This window comes from Tenebrio molitor, chromosome 9, assembly GCF_963966145.1.
Source record: "Tenebrio molitor chromosome 9, icTenMoli1.1, whole genome shotgun sequence".
NCBI lineage: Eukaryota > Metazoa > Arthropoda > Insecta > Coleoptera > Tenebrionidae > Tenebrio > Tenebrio molitor.
In genome coordinates, this window is record NC_091054.1 from 4,183,275 (window position 1) to 4,206,469 (window position 23,195).

The 23,195-nt window shown below is 36.7% G+C and overlaps 3 protein-coding genes across 5 annotated transcripts; 2 read left to right on the forward strand and 1 right to left on the reverse strand.

Annotated features, from left to right (window-relative positions):
* The first annotated feature begins 1,191 nt into the window (after positions 1–1,191).
* Atg1 (serine/threonine-protein kinase unc-51-like protein Atg1) lies at positions 1,192–13,308 on the forward strand. 3 transcript variants are annotated; one of them, XM_069059021.1, is made up of 17 exons: positions 1,192–1,535; positions 1,588–1,677; positions 1,728–1,811; positions 8,377–8,464; positions 8,514–8,633; positions 8,688–8,922; positions 8,979–9,130; positions 9,189–9,296; positions 9,400–9,511; positions 9,562–9,754; positions 9,839–9,946; positions 10,022–10,166; positions 10,221–10,456; positions 11,896–12,163; positions 12,215–12,345; positions 12,392–12,524; positions 12,574–13,308. In XM_069059021.1, the coding sequence occupies exons 1-17, from the start codon at positions 1,446–1,448 to the stop codon at positions 12,654–12,656; spliced, it is 2,376 nt and encodes a 791-aa protein (XP_068915122.1). In that variant the 5' UTR covers positions 1,192–1,445; the 3' UTR covers positions 12,657–13,308. The 3 variants fall into 3 exon arrangements, with proteins under 3 accessions (XP_068915122.1, XP_068915123.1, XP_068915124.1); XM_069059022.1 differs by having other exon boundaries at positions 9,460–9,511; XM_069059023.1 differs by lacking the exon at positions 8,377–8,464 and having other exon boundaries at positions 8,501–8,633.
* Positions 1,813–3,926, reverse strand: LOC138138913 (proline-rich transmembrane protein 2-like). Its single transcript, XM_069059041.1, has 4 exons — positions 3,770–3,926; positions 3,444–3,495; positions 2,379–3,333; positions 1,813–2,260 (listed from the first exon to the last, which is right to left on the reverse strand). The coding sequence occupies exons 1-4, from the start codon at positions 3,814–3,816 to the stop codon at positions 1,902–1,904; spliced, it is 1,413 nt and encodes a 470-aa protein (XP_068915142.1). The 5' UTR covers positions 3,817–3,926; the 3' UTR covers positions 1,813–1,901.
* A 140-nt stretch (positions 13,309–13,448) lies between the features above and the next one.
* Positions 13,449–16,297, forward strand: LOC138138909 (zinc finger Y-chromosomal protein 1-like). Its single transcript, XM_069059024.1, has 2 exons — positions 13,449–14,182; positions 14,235–16,297. The coding sequence occupies exon 2, from the start codon at positions 14,386–14,388 to the stop codon at positions 15,994–15,996; it is 1,611 nt and encodes a 536-aa protein (XP_068915125.1). The 5' UTR covers positions 13,449–14,182; positions 14,235–14,385; the 3' UTR covers positions 15,997–16,297.
* The last annotated feature ends 6,898 nt before the right edge of the window (positions 16,298–23,195 follow it).

Sequence of the window (23,195 nt, forward strand, 5' to 3'; positions counted from 1 at the left end):
CGAATTGTGAATACATTAGATATTGTGTAGTATATGGTGAAGCGTGCGGGAGTGCTCCTCGAGCCCAGAGAATTTCTGTGCGACTTTTTCTTGTGCGGGTACATGAAGGACTTGGTATATTCGATCCCAGTTAATACAATTCAAGTTTTAAAATAACGGGTATAAAATGTCGCCACAACAATTCGCAATAACAGAGGTACCTATGCGAATAATTTCATTGGCCTCTTCATTATTGTATTGACAATACTGGCGGACACTTTGGACACTCCGTGTAATGATTAGTGATTACTCTGCTTACTTCAGGAGAATTTTTGCGGATTAATACGCTAATTGTAGGAGACATTTGGTCATTATCTTAGGTATGGGCCATTAAAAAATATATATTATTAAAATTATTTTCAGTTAATATCTACCATATGATTCTCTTTTTTTCTCCTCCATCCTTATCATTATCATTATAGGTCACGTCACAGCAAAGGACGTAGCAGTTAGCCCTGCTGTGCTTAAGTTAGCAAAAAACAAGTGAAAGTTTTCTTGAATTTGTTTTTTGTTCTTAGCCTATCGGCATCGGCGAAACAAATAATCCCCATAGACGGGTAACGAAATGTGTGCCAAATCTTTCAATAATTTTAATTGAATAACTTCAAGGTTTAGGGAAAAATATATTTAAATAATTATATTGTTGTTAACGAGTTCTATTACCAGTTAAAATTAATCTACTTATTCGAAGGATATTTATTTTTAAAGTCTGATGAAAATGAGGCAGCCCAAATAATAAAGCGAAAATTGGGTTATGCAACCAACTTTACTGTCACATGCATTGTAACAGTGATTCTAAATCGGGGGTGAATGCACCCTCTGGGAGGGCAAGAAGCTTCAAATAAATGATAATGTGTCATATTGTAATTACAATTTTAAATATTCATGTAAAAAAGGAATGTGGAATTAGATTTTGAGAATTGAAGCGGCGCGGCGACCAAAAACGTTAAGAACCACTGCGCTAAAGGGTATCTCTAATTTTAAATTATTTAGTTGCATAAGTTTGTGAAAATTATATTCATCGGTGCATTTTTAACATTTTCTGCAACTCCAAAATCAAAATGAACAACACTCTAAACTTCAAAAATAAATTTAAATAAAGTCGTAAGACTGAAGAGGGCGCCATTGCCAGTGCCGATATTGCAGTTCTCTCCTCTGTTTGTTTTGCGTGCTCCATAAATCTTGATAAATATGGCGAATTGACGTTGACGTTGTGTCGTTCCATACAAAAACATTGCGCGTTAATTTCGAAAATTCGATAATAACGCACAGTTCCGCCGGAATTTTAGTGATTAAAGTGTCAATTACACGTTTCCAGCATGTAGACGTAAACCAGTAGTCGAAGTCGAACATTTCATTACCATAACATCTGAGTAAGTGTAAAGTTGTTGGCATTTTTTTGAAAAATGGAAAGCATCGGCGATTACGAGTACAACACCAAAGACATAATCGGGCACGGAGCTTTTGCTGTTGTTTTCAAGGGACGCGCAAAAAAGGTCAGTGGACCCAGTTCTTAATTAGGTTAAGTTGTCACACAGAAAATTTCAGAACCCGTCCTTAACAGTCGCGATAAAATGCATCACAAAGAAAAATATAGCTAAGCAGAGTTTGCTCGGAAAAGAAATTAAGATTCTACAGGTAATTCGTGTTTTGCTCGCAACTTTCAGTTTTAACCTGTCGTATGTTAGGAACTGACTGAGCTGCACCATGAGAATGTTGTGGCGCTGTTCGATTGCAAGGAATCCGCCAACAGTGTTTATTTAGTGATGGAGGTAAGCAAAAGTAATTTATTGGCATTTTATAGAATAAAATATAAATTACAAAAGAAATACATACATATAAATACATAATCATATAAGCGTTCATGATATTTTCACTGACGTGTCACTCGTTGTGTTTTCCACATTTTGGTCGTCCGGTGCACGACTTTCCTTTTTCATGTCCACCATCTCTACGTCTTTCTTCTCGCCAATCAGCGGTTTCTTTTCCGGTTCGTTGTCCGCTTTGGCCAAGTTCTGGAAGCTTCTCTTGATTGAGCCTCTCTCGACTCGTTCCAAATCGGCCGATTGTTGTCTTCGCTTCTTGATGAAGTTGTAAGCGAATGCCGCCGCCCCCACTATAATCACCGCCACGAACAGCACGACCAAGATCGTGGTGTCTTTGGAGCTGCCGCTGCTCTTGACGTCTTCCGTAGATGTATGCGCTTTCACAGAGTCGTCGTCTATTTTCAGATTTCGACAATTAATTTACATGTTAGTGTGGAGTGACTCACAAGATAAGATTAATCACTTCTAAAGTGTTCGATAAGGTTACTAATGTTACTAACAAAATGAACTCACCATTTTCGCCTTCTTTTACTTCTTCGTTCTTCTTCGTATTAATCAATGTTTTGCCTTGTACGATTTCCGCATCGCTGTCGTGCGGGCTGAAGTTTTGTGAGTTGGAATCTTTATCTCCGCCGTCGGGTTTTGATTCGGGTTCTTTTCCCAAGTCTGGTTCGTCTAGTTCTTGGTGTACTTGCTCGTCAGTGGGTTCTACATTGTCATTGGGCGATTCTGCAGTGTCAGGTTTTGGTTCGGGCTCGGCTGGATTTTGTGGAATTACGGGTGCGGTTTCTGTAACCTCAGATTTGCTTTCTGGAGCTTCAGATGGATTTTCTGAGGGTTCAGATGTGGCGTCTGGCACTTCGGATGGCTCCTCTTGAACCTCATTTTTAGTTTCCGGCTCTGAGGTTTCAGTTGCCGACTCTGAAGTCTCAGGAGCCTCAGGTACCGACTCGGGAGCCTCAGATACCGACTCGGGAGTCTCAGATACCGACTCGGGAGCCTCAGGTACCGACTCGGGAGCCTCAGGTACCGACTCGGGAGTCTCAGGTACCGACTCGGGAGCCTCAGGTACTTGTGGAACCTCAGTCGTAATCACCTCCGCTGCTTTGACAATTTCTTCAGGCCTTGTTTCCTGAGGTGTCTGCGGTGTTGCTGTTGCAGGATTCACGTCTCCAGCGCCATCTACTTGATCTTGATCGGTGTTGCCGTTGCCACCATCACCTGAGCCTTCAACTTCTACCTCAGCTTCGCGTTTGACAATCTTCGACCCTTGATCGATCGGTCGGTTGTCATTATTGAAAGCTTTGCAGTCCACGGTGACATCTTCTTGGGTGATGTAGACGAGGGTGTTGGACTTTTCGCATATTTTCTTGAGCAGCGATCTCGAGACGCTTTCGAAAATCACAACGCCGGCGTCATTTTGCGCGCTCCAATTTTCGAAGTTTTCGTCGAACGGTTCGACCTCTTGCTGCAAAGGAAGAGAGAAAAAATCGTTATCTCAATCCGTTCGGCCTCCAATTCAAATATTTAATCAGAACTGTAAAGTAAAATTGTTTGTACAGCAATTAATAAACTTACGTAGTTTGCCGATAAAGAACTCAGATCTGTCTCTTCGTCATACAGAGAAAAGCTGTAAAAAATCGATAAAATTGAGTTAGGGCGTTTTTCCGTTATCGCTAAAAATGTCAAACTGTGATACATGATTATTACACGATCTTATCGGAACCGGTTCGTAATTCGGTCCATTTTTTTAACCGTTACGTAACGGTTGATTTTATGCATGCGTGACTTCTGGATTTTTCACCAAACGTGAAAATCTACTGCGGGGAATTTTTTGGAAAATTCGTGTAGTTATTGGGAGTTCAATTTGACCGCGGGACAAGACAGAAAATAAGAAAACTCACCTGATTTGTGCTTGTAATACCAAAAGACAAATATAAAAAAGGTACATTGCGAATTTTTTCTGTTACTGCACTAGCACCATGTGATCACACCAAGCAAGATGAATGATTTGTGAAGCCAAAGTTAGGCCGCACAGATAAGATAAGGAATTATCGTTATATTTACCTTACCTTCGATTTTTCACAGTGAAGTGTTCTTTATATTTTTTGGGATATGAGTCAAGATTATAATCATTTATCTGAATTCTTCGCAACGGACTTTCCGGATTCTTTCCAGAAAATCGAGATCTTCAATTTTCCATTTTGTAATTTTGATCACCTCATTGATTACATAGAATTCAAATTTTATTTCCTGCAGTTTTCAAACCAGGTTTTTTACGTTTTCTGAAAAGTTCAGTTCATTTCATTTTTCCGTAAAGACAGAAAACAATTTGGCATGTTTTCCAACTGGAAATTTTCAAATAGTGGTCAAAAATAAATATTAACTGCAAGATCAGTTAATATCGGTTGTTCACGTAAAATGGTTATCTTTTATTGACGTATATGATGGATGTCGGCATCTTCTAACCTGCTTTTGCTTGCCAAATTGTCAAAGTCAAGATTAAGGTATTTTTAATTTTTAACGTATCTCCAAGGCCTCCAAATGTGGTAATGTCGAACCTAGTTGAACTTCCCTGTTTGAATTGTGATAAAAACAAACGAGGGATTGGGAAAAATGTTTATCAAGATTAATCGTTACTGGAAGATACAAGTACTAGGAAGTGTTTAAAATAATAAAATAAATATTCTATCAACGTACAGTGACGAGCAATAGTTTTGGGCGTCAGTGTTATTTTAAAATTATGTGCTATTGTCAAACATTTTCTCTGCTTGATTATGTAATTAAGGAATTTTGTGCAAACATCTCTTACGTTTCATTTCGTCAATAAAATTTGACAAAGAGGACATCATATACTCGTTTTTTTTTTTAAATTTGCCCGATACTGCAATTAGTTCGTATTGACTAACTGCATTGAGTTAGGCGGTTGTTTTTTATATTTTTGAAGGAGAAAATAAAAACTAGGCAGGTCAGAGTACGTGAAAACATGAGTTGGCACGATTTTTGGATCATTTATTGCTCCTCAATCACTCACAGCAGGGGTTACCGACCATCTTGTACCCATTTATTCTAGGTATCGAAAGCAATAAATTCGTCGTTTAAATATTCGGAGGATCCGTTAGTGTGTTAGAAACAAATATGTAAAAGGTGTAGCAAAATGCACAAATATATTTTAATAGTATACAGGGTGTGACAGAATTCCCCCGACAAACTTTCAGGGCTAATTCTATGATCAGAAATAAGCATAAAACTCTTAATACATATGGGGTCAAAAACGCTTAGTTTGCGAGATAATCAACAAAAAACGATTACGATCTGAATCCCCTAAAAGTTTGTAGGTGGAATTCTGACACATCCTGTATTGTACAACTAGTAAAGAAAGTCATACTTTTTTTTCATGAATTTGCAGTTTGATTAACGAGGGCGGAGACCGAGTTAATCAAGCAAATGAGTGAAAAAAAGAGACTTTCATAACGTGCTGTATAACACGACATTTTTTTGGATATTGTTGTAAGTTGAGAAATTTGGCCTAAAAGGATTGATGCAAAATGATGGAATACGATTAAAAAAGTACTACTTTCATTACGATTTTTCGTTAAAAAAAGTCAACTTTCATAATCAATATGCAAAAAATACTGGCAACGCCTGATGACGAACCTCAGTGTGTGTATTTTTGCAAACAGTCTAGTCAGTACTAGTAGACGTAACGAGAAAAGCTGCATGAGCAATGAGAAGCAATTTCTGTTTAGTCAAGATAATGATACATATTTATCGATGTTGATATATCGAAATGTGATTATTACTATAGCGGATGTTGTGGAAGTCCACGTAATAAATTTAATCCCTAATAGAACATTTTTTTCGGCCTCCCAATCTGGGAAATATAGCGTTACCTTACACTTTAGGTCAAGGGAGCTGCGATTTCCTGAACAATGTTAAAAATTTCTAGTGGAGTGTGGGAAAAATCTGGTGGAGTACGGGAAAAATGTGCGGACACCGTTAATTTATTCTTTTCACAGTTTCTTTAAAATTAAAGTGTTCATACGTTAGTATAAAATAGTGTAAAAAACACTTCCCTGTATACATTTTCCGATAAATGTGTTTGTTTAATTTATATCGACCAATAAATAATCATAATCGTAATAGGGAAAGTATAACCTATCGGGTTGGCAGCTGTATATATGTCAAAAAGTTATTTCGTAAATTTCTGCAAAATTGCACAATAAAACAAAACCACAGAGGTTGATCTATGGTCTGAAAGACGAAAAAAACAAATGAGCGGTCGTCAAGGAATTGATTCCACAGCATTCGATTCTTTATTGACGATGTCAAATTCTACAATAAAACTAGTCTTGATTTTTTTTAAATTTAATATTTTGGTCAGCCGAAAAGTCTAATACAAATGTCGTACGGGAGCTATTTTCCGGCGCTCCAACTAATCAGCCACTCGGCTGCACCATCGTGGCCGAAATCAGTTGTCGCGCCGGAAAATTCACCTCCCGTACTCTAATGTAACATTACATATCGATATTTTTTTTTTTACATTTTTCTAACCCCTAATTTGAAACTTCGCTCATGATGGGATAATCATCAATTGAAACGAAAGAGTGAGTGAAAATGTTTTTGTGCGATAAAAACTTGAGTTTTTTTGAAGAAAAAACCACCGCTGTTATAATACGAGTACTAACAGTTCTTACTGTTTTTCATTGGAGTTTTTTTGATCGAGTAAATTTTTTTTTCGTGGTTCGTCATCAATGGATGTGTAAAACAGGTAGATATTGGCAAATTTATATTAAGGAGATCAGTCCGACTCTACTAGGAAAAAAAAACTGTCACTTACAAATCTTTCTTTAACACATTTCTTTCGCTTTTAAATAAAAAATGTCTAAATGATTTACAATTTTATCTATCAAAAGCGAATAATCTTTTTGATTAGACGTTTGTGAATATGTATTATCATTTATCAAACAAGAAATATGACGATTAGTAACAATGTAATAGAAAATACACTCGAATTTAATACATACAGCTGAGTTGGAAATTCCATCTTTATCTAGTGTGCAGTAGGTTATAATTTTATTTCTAATTACATTTTCTATTGTTAAATCTCTGGCTGAGTATAGACATTTTATTTGTACTGTCGCGAGCAATAAATTTTGGTCGTCAAGGTCATTCTTTGACGCAATGGAAACTGCTCTAATGTGAAACGGGCATAACCTCTAACAAATTCTGTTTGTCTTGTCTTGTCAAGATCTTGTCAACTTTTTGGAAATCTCAACTGGGTTGCCACCCTAGCTGCTGACACATCCGTCTCTATCAGCGAAATAATTTTTATTCTTCTAAAATACGACATTGGGGCATAATTTTGAATGTTTAGAATAAACCTTTTGACAGTTTTTTTTTTATTGACGTTTTATTGACATTGGCCCTAATTAAGCAGGCAAAATTTTTAATTTGTGGGAAATTTCACAATGACCTTGACGTCTGGCGAAACTGCAAAAAACAGATTTTGCGTATAAATAAACAATCCGCGTTTTTTACAGTCATAACTGTCTTATTTCAAATAAGTTAGTGCATTCTTTCCATCTTCAATACCTTGTGCTAATGATTTCGGTAAAACTATTAATGAATTAATGAATTCGAATGCAAAATATCCCAATATTAGTTGTAGACGTCTTTAATTTCATTTTGCAAATCTTTCCAAAATTACTTTCTGTTGATCTGCGACTGGGATTTCGTTCTTTGTGCCATTTCGGGTATTCTTCTTTACCAAGTAAGTTATGTAAAAAAATGTGCGTTTTGTTTCTTCAAATTCCTGTCGAGCACATCGGGAAAATCAATTTTGTTTGTTACACTGCCACCGTTCTCTCTAATCAAAGTTGTTTTTATCGCACGTCTCCTTCCAAGAATCTGAAGTCGTTGATCCGTAAATTGGTTTTTGTGCAAATTCTTGCTTTGCCACCGGTTAATTTGGTTAATGTATTAAAAACAAACATCGTTTTGTGTTACATTATTTACAACAGAACTATTACACCTGCCTTGATATGATCTTTTCAATAAAAAAATACATACATAATTCGTTTTCCGCATACAAATTTATTTCGTGCTACATTATTATCAACACCGATAAAGACACGGAGAAAATGTCTCATGCAATGATGCAATATTAAAAAATTCTTTATAAGCAATGTTCGGCTGTTATTCGCAACGAACGAGTACTTTTTTGTGGGTACATGCCCGGTTCACACTAGCACATTTTGCGCTGTGTCAAATAAAGACCAAAATTTATTGATCGCCACTGTATAAATGGATGAGAATAAAAGAAATCTAATTGCAATCTCTTGATCAATTTCAATGAAAATTATCGAAAATCGCAGTTTTTGTAAATAATTTGATAGCTTTAAGGAAGCTGCGTTATCGAAATTAGCATCTTGTCTGTATATTATTTATTCACTCTCGGGGCGCGCAACAGATTGACCCTCTTTTCCAATCCTATTTGTCACTGTTCCAGTACTGCAAAGGGGGCGACTTGGCCGATTATCTCAACGCCAAAGGCACCCTGAGCGAAGACACCATCCGACTCTTCCTCATCCAATTAGGTAAGCGCCCGTTTGATCTCGTTTCCAATCTGACAGCGTCCTCTTGAAGCTGGCGCCATGAAAGCCCTATCAGCGAAGGGAATCGTCCACAGAGACCTGAAACCGCAAAATATTCTGATAAGTTACGACGTACCCAACCCGCAACCATCCCAAATCAAACTGAAAATCGGTAAGTGAATCGAATCGGATTCAAAGTCGACAACACAAGCACGTTTGCTTGTAGCGGACTTTGGTTTTGCACGATTTTTGCAAGATGGCGTGATGGCGGCGACCCTGTGCGGCAGTCCAATGTACATGGCCCCCGAGGTCATTTTAGCTCTTCAGTACGACGCCAAAGCCGACCTGTGGAGTATCGGCACGATAGTGTTTCAGTGTCTGACGGGGAAGGCGCCCTTTCAGGCGAACACCCCTCAAGCGCTGAAACAAATATACGACACGACGATGAATCTGGTGCCAAAGTGAGTGGAGGTTTTTTGACCACCGTTGTGGGGTTTAAACGTGGCGACAATTGCAGGATCCCGCACGGGACCAGTCCGGAGTTGACAGAGTTGCTTCTGGGTTTGCTTAAGCGCAACGCAAAGGAACGGTTGAATTTTGACCAGTTTTTCAATCACAAGTTTCTGAAAAGGGCGGAGACGCCGAAAGCGAACAGTCCACTGCAAGCTGGTGCGTTTTGTGACGTAATTTTTTTGAAGGGGGGGAGATTGTGGAGGTTTTGTTCCAGATGTGCCGTTACCGATCGGTACTCCCCCTAGCGCGACCAATCTGCCGACAAGCAGCAGTCCCAAACCTGTCAGGGGCGCCAGCTCGATATCTCAACCGGACCCACCAGGTACGCCATTTTTGTACTGTTTTTATCGCCTGCCATCTTGTATTATCCATCCATAACTGACTTTTGTCAATATTAACAAATCACGCTCGCCGTTCCCTTGTAGAATCTCCACGATCTACAAGAATTGCTCTTAGCTCGAGCCCTGAAGATGATTATGTTATAGTTTCGAGAAACATCCCGGACCAGTCGACGGAAAGTGTCGAATTGGAGAAACAGTAAGTGGGTCGGTAGGTGGTCGGGATAGGTCGGACAGTTTCGGTTGCAGGTTCAAGGTAACGACGACGACGACGGCGACGGTGAGGACGCCGCCGAGCATGCCCTGCGGTCCGGTGGTCAGTCCGGTCAGGCCGAGTTTCTTGCCGGTGCTGGAACCGGTGCCGGTGCCCACCATGAAGGACGCTTACATGCAGATGACCAGTCAGACTGACAAAAAAGACGAACCGCACACGCCCAACAAGGTTAAAAATTCTCTCGATGTGACAGAACCAACTGTTGCGTTAGTTGGTCTGAAAAAGTGCTCCCTAAAAGTTTTTTTTTGACAGACCGTTGTCAACAGCAACGTTCCAAGGTCGCAGCCCATCAGCATGAAGCGCTCGGAGACCAGGCCGATCCAGAACGACATCGATATCAGTTCTTTGTCGCCGCCTTCCGTGAGTTCCCCCAACTCTCTCCGAATCCCTGATTTTCAAATACATATTTGTTGCGTAACTGATTTATTGTGTTAGGTCAAGTTCGTCATCGGGACTCCCCCGGGAGGCCGCCGCCGTTCCACTTCGGGCGGCAGCTTGTGCGAGACACCACCCCCGACGAATTTCTGGACTCCGGTGGCCAAAACCGCCCCGGCTAATTACTCCCCCTTGCGACGATCAGGTCGGTCAGAGTGTTTTGTCCGCGGTCGTCGCCTAACAAAAAAATGCTTTGAAGGTACTTCGCCGCCGAGAATGAGCGGACCTTTGGCCCGAATGCCGATCTTGAGCAGTCCCAATTTGAATAACGAAAATAACAATCCGAATCGATCGCCCAATATGCCGTACTGTACCAGGGCGGTGACGCTGCCCGAGATATCCGAGATACGTAATTACGCCTTCTTTAACGACAGCTACGAACAACATCCGATCACGTTTTTGGCACCGGAATTGCCCGAGGAGACTCTCTTAGAGGTTTGTTATGGTATTTGTTGTTGGAGTGACGTCGCGGCGACAGTCTGCACTGTCAGTGATATGTCTTATCGTTATCTCGCCACAACCTGGATCTTGTGTTTCAAAAAATAACAATAAAAGTCGAGTGTGATGTTATTTTAGAATGAAAAAATTCGTTTAATTGTTTGTGCTATGAGCAAAAAATAGCAGGATTATGGCGATTGCATATTTAATATTATCTTTATTGACTTAGATAGTGCGTTTGGCAGGAATGATGCAAAATTTATTGCCAAATTGTTTTGGAGAAAACATGTGACGTGGTTTTATTTTTATTTTTTGTTCTTCAGCATCGTAAAGAATATAATGTTTTATTAATTAGTTACGTTTAGAAATTTATATCAAGCTTTTTTTTATATTCTTACAGTTCGCTACAAAAAACGAAGCGAAGTCATGACTCTTATCACCCAAAGATTATTCCACTTAATTTCAGGAATTAACTTATAAAAGTGTGTCAGTTCGATAATGTTTTAATTTTTGTCTTTTAAATAATTTATGAAAACCTATTAAGTGAAATGAATGAATAAAAGAAAAATAAATACTTATTTTTTTCTGACAATTCTTTAATTTAATAGAACTTCTTATCGACAGCAAATTACCTAAAAAATTAAATAATGAAACGATTAAAATTGGTTTACAACTTTTAGCACAATTTATAAAAGTTGAAAATAAATTTCAAAAGAAATCAACAAATCAAAGTGGTATTGAGAAGTGATACACATTTCATACGTTATGAGTAGTTTTTGTAAAAGTGTAGATTATATGTATTAAATTTTATTTTTTTAAATTATTTTAGAGATATGAGTGATGGATGAGTACCTACTATAAAATTATAGAAAAAAAAAATAATCAAATGATAACAGAAAGTATAGTGGTTTCCTTGTGATTATTCTGACTAGTAAAATGGTCTAGATTATTTGTGATTTTTTTTTATATAATCGAATACAGTAAGGAAATACATTTTTTAATTATGTAATTGTATTTTTTTATTTAGGTTTGATTTATATTTTACGAGAAACAAGAAAAACGAGAATACTAATATATTTTTTAATCAACTTATTTTCACTCGCAAGTTTAAGGACACATTTTATTTTAAATAAAGACCAAAACACGGACAGTTTAAGTTGTTATATATTTTTTTTAAGTTGCCAATTGTATTAAATATTTGTGCAAGTTTAGTTATTGTACAACGAAATATAATAATCGAGTGTCAATACAACATTTTTCATTGGTTCAACATTGTCGGCAGAAATGTGTTTTCATTAACCCTCCGCCCGTTTATCGATGATAAGATAACCGTTGCGAGAACTCCTCTCGGTGCAAAGACAATATTTGCAAAGTTGTAGAAAAATAAAGGCGGCATTTATATTTCCCCCCAAACTCGACTGTTTTTCGTTTCGCAGAAAGAGCACAACGAGACTTTGGCCAAAATCAACTTCGTCTTGGCCCTCAGCAACTGCATCTTAGACTTGGCGGCGACGCGTTCGACGCCGATCGGAGCCCTCCACGACTCCGTTCAGCTCCAGTCCCAGATACAAAACGAACTGGTGAAAAGAGCGGAGCGATTCGTCCTTCTAGTGCGGGCCTTGCAGCTGCTAGGTTCCGGTTTGGCTTTGGCCACCTCACAAATGAAATCCGGCCAATTGCGACCCAGTTCGAAAGTGAAAAACGGTGAGTGGCGCTGTCCGGAAGAATCCGGAGTTGATTGTCGTTTGTTTGCAGTCATGTCAAGTCTGAACAGCAAATTTCGGACGACCTTGGTCGAGTGTAAGCAGCTGAACAGTCCGGAGGTGATGGAGAGGGTCACCAATATAACCGCGGATAAGTTGCTGTACGAGCACGCGGTGCAAATTGTGAGTGTACGGCGATGCGTCCGCACTGGTTGAGAGTTTGTTTCAGTGTCAGACGGCCGCTTTGGAGGAGTTGTTCAATAATCCGCAGCAGTGCTTCGAACGGTATCAAACGGCGCAGATTCTCCTGCACAGCTTGTCCCAACAAGTACCTCAACAAGATAGGGCGTTACTCATGAAATGTAAGCAGTGCGTGTTGTGTTACTCACCTTGATTTTTTTTTTTTTGTAGATAAAGAAGCGGTGGAGAAGCGTCTCTATGTTTTGCAACAGAAGGGTTACGTGTACTCGACGGATCTCGGTCAGATTAATTAATTAAAAAATTGTGTTTGAACGCCTCGATTTATTCCAGTTGCAACATAGTGTGTAGTACCAATCATTAGGCAATTTCGCTGTAATACGCTTGATTTTATTTCTACATTTGACTATTTTTATTAGTATTATGTATAATAATTGTTGATTCTCTAATCATATCGCTTTATAATATAGCAGCAGTCTTGTATAGTCTTTTATCCAGTCGGATTCGGGTACTTCGAGTTTTGTTTTTGGAGGCCTTCCAGCACAAGGAGTTTCCCAACGTAATTAGGTTAAGAAGTTAATTCTTTTTCTAGTTAGGGAAGCAATAAAGCGTTAATTTGTATTGATTTGGTGATTAATGATTGTTGGCTTTTTTTTTCGTAGCGTAAGCAAAGCCGTTTAGGTGTGTCGCGTTGGGAAATCCCTTGCGCTGGAATGCTTCTCGTTGCAGTATCATTGGGACAAATCGCAGATGACGAAAGGTTACCGTACAATGTAAATAACAAGGAAACCGTTGTGCAATTGTTAATGAGAGTTGACGATTATTTATCTCTTCCACCACTAAGTGTTGAACCTGGCGGTGCGACGACAAGACATGAGTGACGTGATTTACAGTTTTTGTCTTGTTTTAATTGTATACAGAAAATAATTAAATATGTAACGAAAGTAATTTCTTTGGGAGTTTTTGTGGGAACGGACGCTCGACCTCGCTTTTCACATGCTTTTTCATGTCTCAACGTGATGATTGTGATGCAAAATGCAAAAATGAGGGGAGGGTCTCTTGTTTGAGTGATCCCGCAGAGCGCTAGTGTACGGGCGCTTTTTGGGGATATTATTTATCTTAAGTTTTTGTCACCGAAAATGTTTCTTATTCAAATGACATTTTGAATTTAAAGTCCAAAAACTCCTTGTTTTTTCCTGCTTTGAAATTAAAATCGTGAATTTTTTCCTTATTCGTTGTTTTTGTGTTTAGTGTTGTTCTTTGTTATGTTGCGTAAGTGTTGATTATTATTTTTAGTGAAGTACCCGTTTTGTGGCGCCCTAATCGGCGGAAATTGGCTCTTTCTCGGAAACATTCTCATAATGCATTTTTAATGAAATTAAATTAACAGGCCGTGCTGAAACTGATTGTCTCTCGTAGTCTTCAAAGCTGAAGTCTTCAGGGTTGTTACCTTCAGCTTATTTATAATGCACTAATTTCACAGTCATTTTTTTTCTACAGAGTGACATCTTATTTTTTTAAGTTTCACGGAGGGATTTACTTAATTTACTTAATAATAATTCTCTATGAAGTTCATTCCTCTAAGAGGGGAAGAAAGTTAGATAATTGCGTTGAGGGATAATTGTGACAATCTATTGATTGCGTTTTTGAACGCACTAAAAATATTTGACTTTTGACAGCTTGTAAACATATTCTTGGAGTTATTCGATATTCGAAGTTCAATGCCTTCGTCTTCACGAAAATCATCCAGAACATTATAAAAAGATAATCAAATCAAGATAATTTAACAATAAATAGTGCTTTTGAATTTTCTAATGAATTGGTAAGTACCTACTTGATTGTAATAAAAAATGAGTAACACATATTATCTTCAGAAATACCACCGTGTCTTATTTTACCAAATCAAAACTAAGAAATAATGAAGATGAACTAACAATAAGACTTGTGCCGACCCATATTTTGCGCATATGTAATAATTTTTTGTACTGAGATGAAATCGAATTTTTAGGTTATAAAAACATTAAAATGTCAAATTTGGGATGTAATGAGATTGTGTTAAAATCTGCCAAAGGAAAAACTCACAACTGCGATAGGTGCCCTTACGTGACGAAATCAGGTTGTTTTATGCTAAATCACATGAAACGTCACCAGTCGCCGCTTGAATTGTCCAATTGCAAAACAAACGCCTTAGAAAAGTATTACTGCAAAAACTGCAAATTTCAATCTGATCTTGTGGTAATTTTCAATCAACATATCAAGGAATATCACGGCAAGAACGTCGACTTTGTGCGAGATCGCCTGAAAGAAGGCATCGTGGTAAAAAGCTACATTTGTCAAAAATGTGCGTTTGAAACATATTCAGTCTTGTTGTGGCTCAAGCACTTGAACAGTACATGTTTTAATACAAAAAAAGATTTTGAGAAAGTACAAATAATATCTTATGGTGATGGGAATTGGTACCAATGTGAGTATTGTCCGTTTGGGACAAAAGAACTACCAGTTCTGAATACACATAAGAGTGCAGAGCACCTACCTGATGAGGGGGAATGGTTTTGTTGTTCTCATTGCAAGTACAAAGCAAAAACCAAAAATCATTTAAAGCAACACACGAATTATGAACACGCTGCTCTTGAAGCTGTACATTTGTTTCATTGTAATAAATGTCAGTATAAGTCTAAAAGCTACTTTAATCTGCGGACGCATAAGAAAATTCATCTTCCCGCGGAAGCCGTCCAGTGGTATGGCTGTGATAAATGCGAATACAAGGCGAAGCGAAAGTTCAATCTAAAACTGCACAGCGTTGCTAAACATTTGACACTTGACAAAGAGTCCAATGAGAACTGTCCATACAAAACACAACTTATCGACGGTGTCATTTATTTTGAATGCGATTATTGTTCATTCAAGTCCAAAGTTGTGTTGTACTTGAAGAGACACATCCAAAGAGTACATCCCTATGTCAGGTGGTTTCAATGTGAAGAATGTGATTTTAATATAAGTTACAAAAACAAGTTAAAATGTCACAAGAAAAAAGTACATTTGAATTCTGAACATAAATCTGAAGAAGCTGAATGGTTTTTTTGCTTCAATTGTGAGTACAGGACGAAAAGGAAAGGAAACCTAAAACATCACATATTATTTAAACATACATCTTCTGAAGCTGTGCCGTGGTTGGCTTGCGACAAATGTCATTCCAAGTTTAAAACCAAATACGATTTGAACAGACACGCGAAACTGCATCTCTCCAAAGAAGACATCCAATGGCTCAAGTGTGATAAATGCAACTTTAAAACGAGACGAAGATTCAGAATAAAAGAACACGAATTGCTCAAACACACAACAAATGAAGAGGCGTTGTGGTTTGAATGTGAACAGTGTCCTTACAAAACAAAGCTGAAATACCGCCTAAAACTTCACGTGACTCGGCATAAATCCGACGAAGAAGGAGAGTGGTTTTACTGTTTCAACTGCGAGTTTAAGACGAGGAGAAAAAAAGATTTAAAACGACATATTTTGTTTAAACATACCACTTCTGAAGCTGTGCAGTGGTTTACTTGTGACAAATGTCCCAACAAATTTAAAACTAAATATGGTTTGAACAGACACGCGAAACAACATCTTTCCAAAGACGTGTAACGGTTCAAATGTCACAGTTGTGTATTCGTGACGGCAGCAAAGTTCAGGCAATTGTGTAGTAAACGAGTGGTTCGAATGTGACATGTGTCTTAAGAGAGTAAAATTTAAGATGCAACATAGATGTTACGTAAATGGTTGTAAAGTGTGTGATTATGCTGTCACACGACAAAAAATGTTCAACGAGGCGGTGATAATGCATGAAATGCGGAAAAAAAATCAGGAAACTAATATGTGTCAAATCTTTAATTAGGATTGATATTATTGTTACGATTTATTAATAAAAACGATTTTATTAAAAAAATATGTTTCATTTTCTTAATTGTTTTTTAATTTTAAAAACAAAAATATTTGATATAAATTTTACAAGCTAAGGTTAGTGACAGTAAAATTGGTTAAAATCAAAGAATACACCATAAATATAAAATTGGAAATGCAACCCACAAGACGTCGTTATTGCAAACCGTGATAATGTCCGCGACCATATGCAGCTTTGATTTACAAGTGTATTGTGGGTTGCATTTTCAATTTTGTCGAGCTCGTCACTCATAATCATAAAACCTGTATAAAAAGTGATGAAAAAGAAAACGAATCAAGAGTGCTAGATACCTCTTCTTTTGTTTTATCGAAACGTTTGTCTTACATTCGTACGCAAAATTAGACTTGTCACGAACAGTCGTTTTATTAGTTCCCTATTCAGACCCTTTCAAAAGTAATAAAATTGCTTTCTCTTCAATGGTAAAATCCATTTTACCATTTATTCTGGGATAATTGTTGCTTACAATTACAGTAAACGTCTGTAAATTTTGCCGAAATGGAGAAGTTATTTTCCAGGTGGGCTCCGGGGGGGTTCCCGGTTGGCGCCGGGTGCTTTCCAGATGGGCTCCGAGTGGACTCCAGGTCGGCTCCGGGTGGACACATATGGGATTGCGCAGATATGCGGCCAATGATAAGCGCAAAATGGAGTATAGACAATAATAGCGTTTATTACGATTTTTGAAGTGTCTGTCGTGCGGTCTTAAGCACACACTCTTTTTTTTTGTATCTCTATTAGAAAAAATTACTAAAAAAAATTATGTGTTCCCATTAAAAATGTTTTTTTTTGTCAGTTTAGCCTTGAAGCCCTTAGGGCTATACGGAAATTTATTAGGCCTTTTTTAGCCTATTCATAACCATTTAATTTGGTGTATAAATAATTAAAATCCTCCAATAAATAAGAGACTTATGGATTCGTATTTTGTTTTTTGGGACACCAGTATAAGATAAATATCTATCAGAATAAAGATAAAAAAAATATACAGCAACTTAAAAAAACAAAGTAAGCTGCGGTCTGTCAAAAAATATAATGTCAAAAAAAAATCATATTCTGTTTGACGTATCATTTATTAAAATCGGATAAAAAATAAGGAAGTTATAGCACCAAAGATTTTTGATAAATACAGCCGGTATATACACTGCGTTTTTTATTTCTAAAATGGACAAGTCAATTCATTTGAAATAGGCAACCAAACTTACAGATCCATGAATCCTATGTTCAATAAAAAAAAAACTCACGGTAGACTTTATTTCAAATACAGGATGTTTCTGAAATACATACGTGTGTTAATTTTAACCAGTGAAAGAACTCGCCAATTTATGAAAATTTTCTCTATAACATTTTGTAAAATTCGTAAAAGTATTCCAACATTTTTTGCCCCACAATTTTTACCAAACGAGTCGTTTTCTGTGATTAACTAATATAGTTTCTATTTTTTGTAACCATGAGAATCTAAATTTTTATTATTTATTTTTTTCTATAACAATGGAACTTTTTAACAAAGCTCTGTTTCTATCACAACAGAAAATTTTTGCCCTTACCCATAGGCGGGTATACACTTTAATGGTTAATTTATTCCAAATTTTAAATCAATGTGTATTGCTTTTTCGTAAAGAAAAGTTCCATGATTTGGCGCGTTCTTCCACTGATTAAAATTAACACACGTATTTCAGAAACACCTGTATACATATTAAATTACAATGTTTCAAAGCCCCTTGTTTTTAGGCAACCAGATAATCACATGAATTTGTATCACCTAGAAGGTGATTGACGAGTATACTCCGTACGGTGATAGATTGCACGTTTTTAAATTCTAGTTCCGAAACATAAAGCAGTGAAAAATACTAAACTCTCCATCTCAATTGTTTCACGTTATGTAGAAAACCGTTGTTTCCCTGCAGATTAATTCCCGCCAAACCAGTTTCTGTGTCTGTCTTCTGTCAAAAACGTGCAATCTATCAGAGTACGGAGTATAATTTGGAGTAATACATAATTAGCGTAATAAATTTGTGATGCAACCAACAATACACGTTCGCCTTCAACTTCATTTCGGTCTTCAAATTCTTTTTTATGTTCTACAAACAGAAAGGCGACGTGTTCTAGACGGTTCTCTATAATTAATTTATTAATTAAAAATGCTTCGATTTATTCAGTTACAAAATAGTGCAGCAACGGTCATTAGGCAATTTTACTGTAATAGCCTTGATTTTATTTCTACATAATCTGACAATCAATTTTTTTTAGTATCACATACAGGGTTATTCACCAAAGAGCGAAAATTTAATGTTATGAATCACAAAATACAGCGCCTAGATTTAATTTTAAATAATTTATAATAAATAAAAAAAAAATACGTCAGTTTTTACGCGATTTTATCATGTATTCAAACGATGAAAAAACAGACATGATTTTGATCTTTGGTGAGTGCCGTAAAATGCTGTTCAAGCTAACCAGAGAAACTGTAGTGCAACGAAGTGACAGTTGATTATTTTCCGTCCACCACTGCGTGTTGAACCCGTCGGTGCGACAAGACACCAACCGCACGATTTACAATTTTTTCCCGTGTTCTCTGCACACAGAAAGTAATTAAATGCGTAATAAAAGTAATTTATTTGTGACTTCTTGCAGGAACGGACGCCCATCCTCATTTTACACCTCCTTTTTATGTCTCAATGTAATGCAAAAATGACGGGCGGGTCGCTATTTACGAGGATGTTCTCCACGTTGCCACTGAACATTAGACAGATTAGGAGAGTGAGGAGCACGCGAGGGCCCCATTCCGGATTTAATGCATGCACGGCATGTACTTTTTTGCACATTTCGCACGTTGGATGCACTGCAACGTGACAGATTTATTTTGTGGAAGTAGCGCTGTCATCTCTGTTGACCCGCTTGCCGTGTTTACTTTTTCTGTCAACAAAAACTTACTCTCGCGGATGGAGAAAGTGTCAATAAAATTGAGGATTTGCGTGATTGGGACAGCAACTTTTTAAACCTGACGTCGATGGTTGATAAACAAACAGTAAAACATCGATGCACGTCTTAAGATTTTTCTTTTCATTTGTGACTGACATCACCTATAGAAGAAAATTTTGGATTCGTCGCGTATGGTGGGTTGCTGAACGTGCCACTCTTTTGTGCAGAAAACAATCGATAAAAATTATTCTGAAACTTGCTGAAAGTATCTCGATTCGTGAATAGCGATTGATTGCTGCGTTCGAGTCGATTCTTTCCAGGTTGCATCTTTGATTATATACAGGATGTCCCAAAAATGGCGTACAAACTACTTACTACCTTGTCGAGAATGCACATGAAAAAAATATGGAAAAAATGTTTCCGACAAAAAAATCAATTATTTTTATGTAAACAAATATATTTAAGATAATGTTTGAGATTTCCAAAGCTTCTAAATTCTCTATTATGCAGGATTAGATATTGGTAGTGAGTGATCTGGTACTGTCGCGAGCAATAAATTTTGGTCGTCAAGGTCATTTTAAAATTTGGTTAGATCGTCACAAATTTAAAAAATTTCCCTGCCTGATTATGTCCATGTCAATAAAGTGTCAAAAAAATGAGAAAAAAATGACAATTAATGTCATACAATATGATGATAGGTTATGATATTTACGACTGTTTTACAATGGAGCATTTTCGATTGCGTCAAAGAATGACCTTGACGACCAAAATTTATTGCTCGCGACAGTACTTTGTGATAATATGTACGATTAGACGTAGCTGTCACGACAATTTCATACATATACGTATGTATTTCAAAATAATTGACCCGTTAAGTGCCACTTTCAAGGACCACCAAATCAGCAAATAAGTCCAATAGAATTGTTTTTACATTTTTCTGGCGTTTACGGTAATCTCTTCTACACCGTAGTGCACCGTTAGTACGCCATTTTTGGGACATCCTGTATATACCAGATTAATTTAGTTTTCGTTGATTAAAAAGAGAAGGTACAACAATGGCCTTTTAATTGTTGTAAAAGTGGTTTATTATTTATTATCACGTTCTTATGGGTTTTTGCGTCATTGATTTCACCAGTTTAATGTTTTCGAATGAGTCTTAAAAACTCAGTGTGCACGTTAAACGTGACGGAAAAAAACGTTGATGTCAAAGAAAATATAAAAATTTACAACAGGTGTTCCAATACCTATAATATAATCTTGTTTTTGATGATGCGATTGAGTTTAAAAAAGCAGATTCAAATCTGCATAGTTTTGCGTGTTGAAACGAACAGAGCTGAATTGGGCGGTTATTGTGACAGCTGTCAGATGAACTGATACGAGGTGACATTTATTTCACAGATAAATATATAAAATCACTTAAATTTTAGTTTGTGAATAATTAATTAATGGGGAACTAATGTATAGATTGCAATTGAATTAACATTTTACAAGCTGCAGGTTGGAATTTATTGGATTATATTACCGCGGTGACAGCTGTCATCATGAGATGAAAATACTAATTCGATTCTATTCCTATAAATATGCAAAAGCACGGAAAAAGTATGTGGATATGTGATTACTTTTAACAAGATAATTTAATTATTCGTTTCTAGCCAATATTTTATGTAAGTGAATTTAAATTTTTGTTCGAGGAGCACAAAAATATGAAGAATTTTCAATTCCTATCTCTCTGTGTATTTGTGCATTTCAAGCACACTTTACATAAATAATAATAGCAATTAGTAGAACAAATTCTATGGTTTAGTCGTCTGAACAAGTGGGTTTTGTACCTGTATAGAATATTTCAGGAGTAATGAGCCCGGGCGCCCGGCGGAATTGAAAATGCAACCCTCAATACATTTCCAAATTTAACATGGCTATTTTAAATATCGTATTGTTTTAAAATGAAATTATGAATCCATGATGGCTTTGCTTCCAAAAATTGTATTTGTCACAACTGACATTTTTATGGTGAATGTAATAAAAATGCTTCTGTCGTTGCGCATTTTTGGAGACAATAAACATTTTTCCAAAAACTCTTTGTTTTTTCGCAATTTCATTTAACCAAGCAAATGACGTTTATGACAAATTTACGAAACTGCTCAGCTAAAATAATAAAATGAGCATTTTCACTATTTTGATGCTTTCGTTGGGCTACAAATTCCCTCTTGCAGCGGTTCTTGTGTCAGAGTTAACAACCGCTGCACCTGTCTTGCAAAGATCTTTGTTATGCATTTTTTGTAAAAGATATAATGCAACTGCTCAAGTGAGGCGCCCACGCTTTCAGTTATCCCACGAAATTTCTGTTCCTTAAGTTTCATTGAATGGATTTTAGTGACACTTTTCTCGCACGTTACAGTAAACTGTAAGAATCATCTTCAGTGTTCTCACGACCATCAGCTGTTTGAGTACCTATTCTTCTTTATTGTCTGAAATCGAACAAGTTCTTTTTCCACTGACAGCAAACGTAAAATACCATCCACTGTCAACGTCGGTAAAAAAATTCAATGAAGCGCTAGCCAAAACACCCCGAGTTTTGCATCCCGGAGTTTTGTTACGGACCAAACAGGTTATTTCACGTAAAGCCTAAATAAAATGTCGTACAAAAATGTCAACTATATCCTACCCACACAGTTGCCACATACATTTTCGTAAGTATATACAGGGTTATTCTAAATGATTGTAGTCGAAGTTGGCGTGAAAACTGAATGTAAAATTTATGGTTGCCGCTCCACATAAAAAAATCATCAAAATGATGTGTTAAATTGGGTGCAAAACAACTCAATATTTCTGGATTCAATCGTTAATTTAACAAAAATAAATAAAAATCTCATCACCGCACTTTTCACCTACAAAATGACAGTGACAGCGACATAACTGACAGTTCACATGAAAGCGGCAAAAACGTAATAACATGGGCATGGCCTACTTCGACTACAATCATTTAGAATAACCCTGTAGTTGCCATACTTATCCACAATCATTTTGAATCACCCAATATATCTTCGACATAAATGTCTTTGTCATGCCAATACCTAGGTCCCATAAGTAAAGTTTTTAACTTTCTAAAAAGTAAAAGACAGTAAAAGCAAAAAGAAAATGAACACCCGATATACCTAAACTTCAATGCTAAACTATGGATCGCGAGAGCAATGAAATGTAAAAACCATCTATAGAATTAATTACTTCTACTGCCCGTATTTTTATTGTACTTCAAAATAGCGCTAATCTGTCACGGAACTCATTTAAACATAAACGAGGCGAATAAACCCAATTACCATTTTAACCACGGTTTCCATTACTGTAGTATGATTTAATAATAAAAATTTTATGTTCTCTTTCAAACATTTTGAATTATAACCTGCTAACTTGAAAGTTGTCAAGTAAATGTCAAAAATAATTAAAATAAATAATTTCATAGATAGCTTGTTAATACCACGGCAACCCTGATCCAAAGACTTTTTGATCATACGATAGTTCTCAAGCAAAAATATCAATAAACACCTAGACCACATAAGATGTGAAACATTTTTGAATATAGGATATAGCGTGTGATCAAATAAATTTCAGATCAAAAGTGCTTTGGCATGTCATTGCTTGGTTTAAATACATGTGTCGAATGACACCTCAAAGCACTCTTGGTCTGAAATTTATTTGATGACACAATATTGTCGTGACAAGGACAATATGCATAAATTTGTTTTTTCTTTAATATCGTTCAGTTTTTTTTATCCTGAGACTTCGTTCATCATTTCGTGGTTTCATAATGCAGTGTAGCTAACACTGACGCACTTAAGTAAATTTAAAATGATTTATCCTTACACACATTTTACTTCCGTTTTTTACTGCGCTAAATATTTTTTCCACATGACATGATTGCAGACAATAGATTTTTGTTTATTTTTGTGTAGTTTCTTTGCATTTTATCATT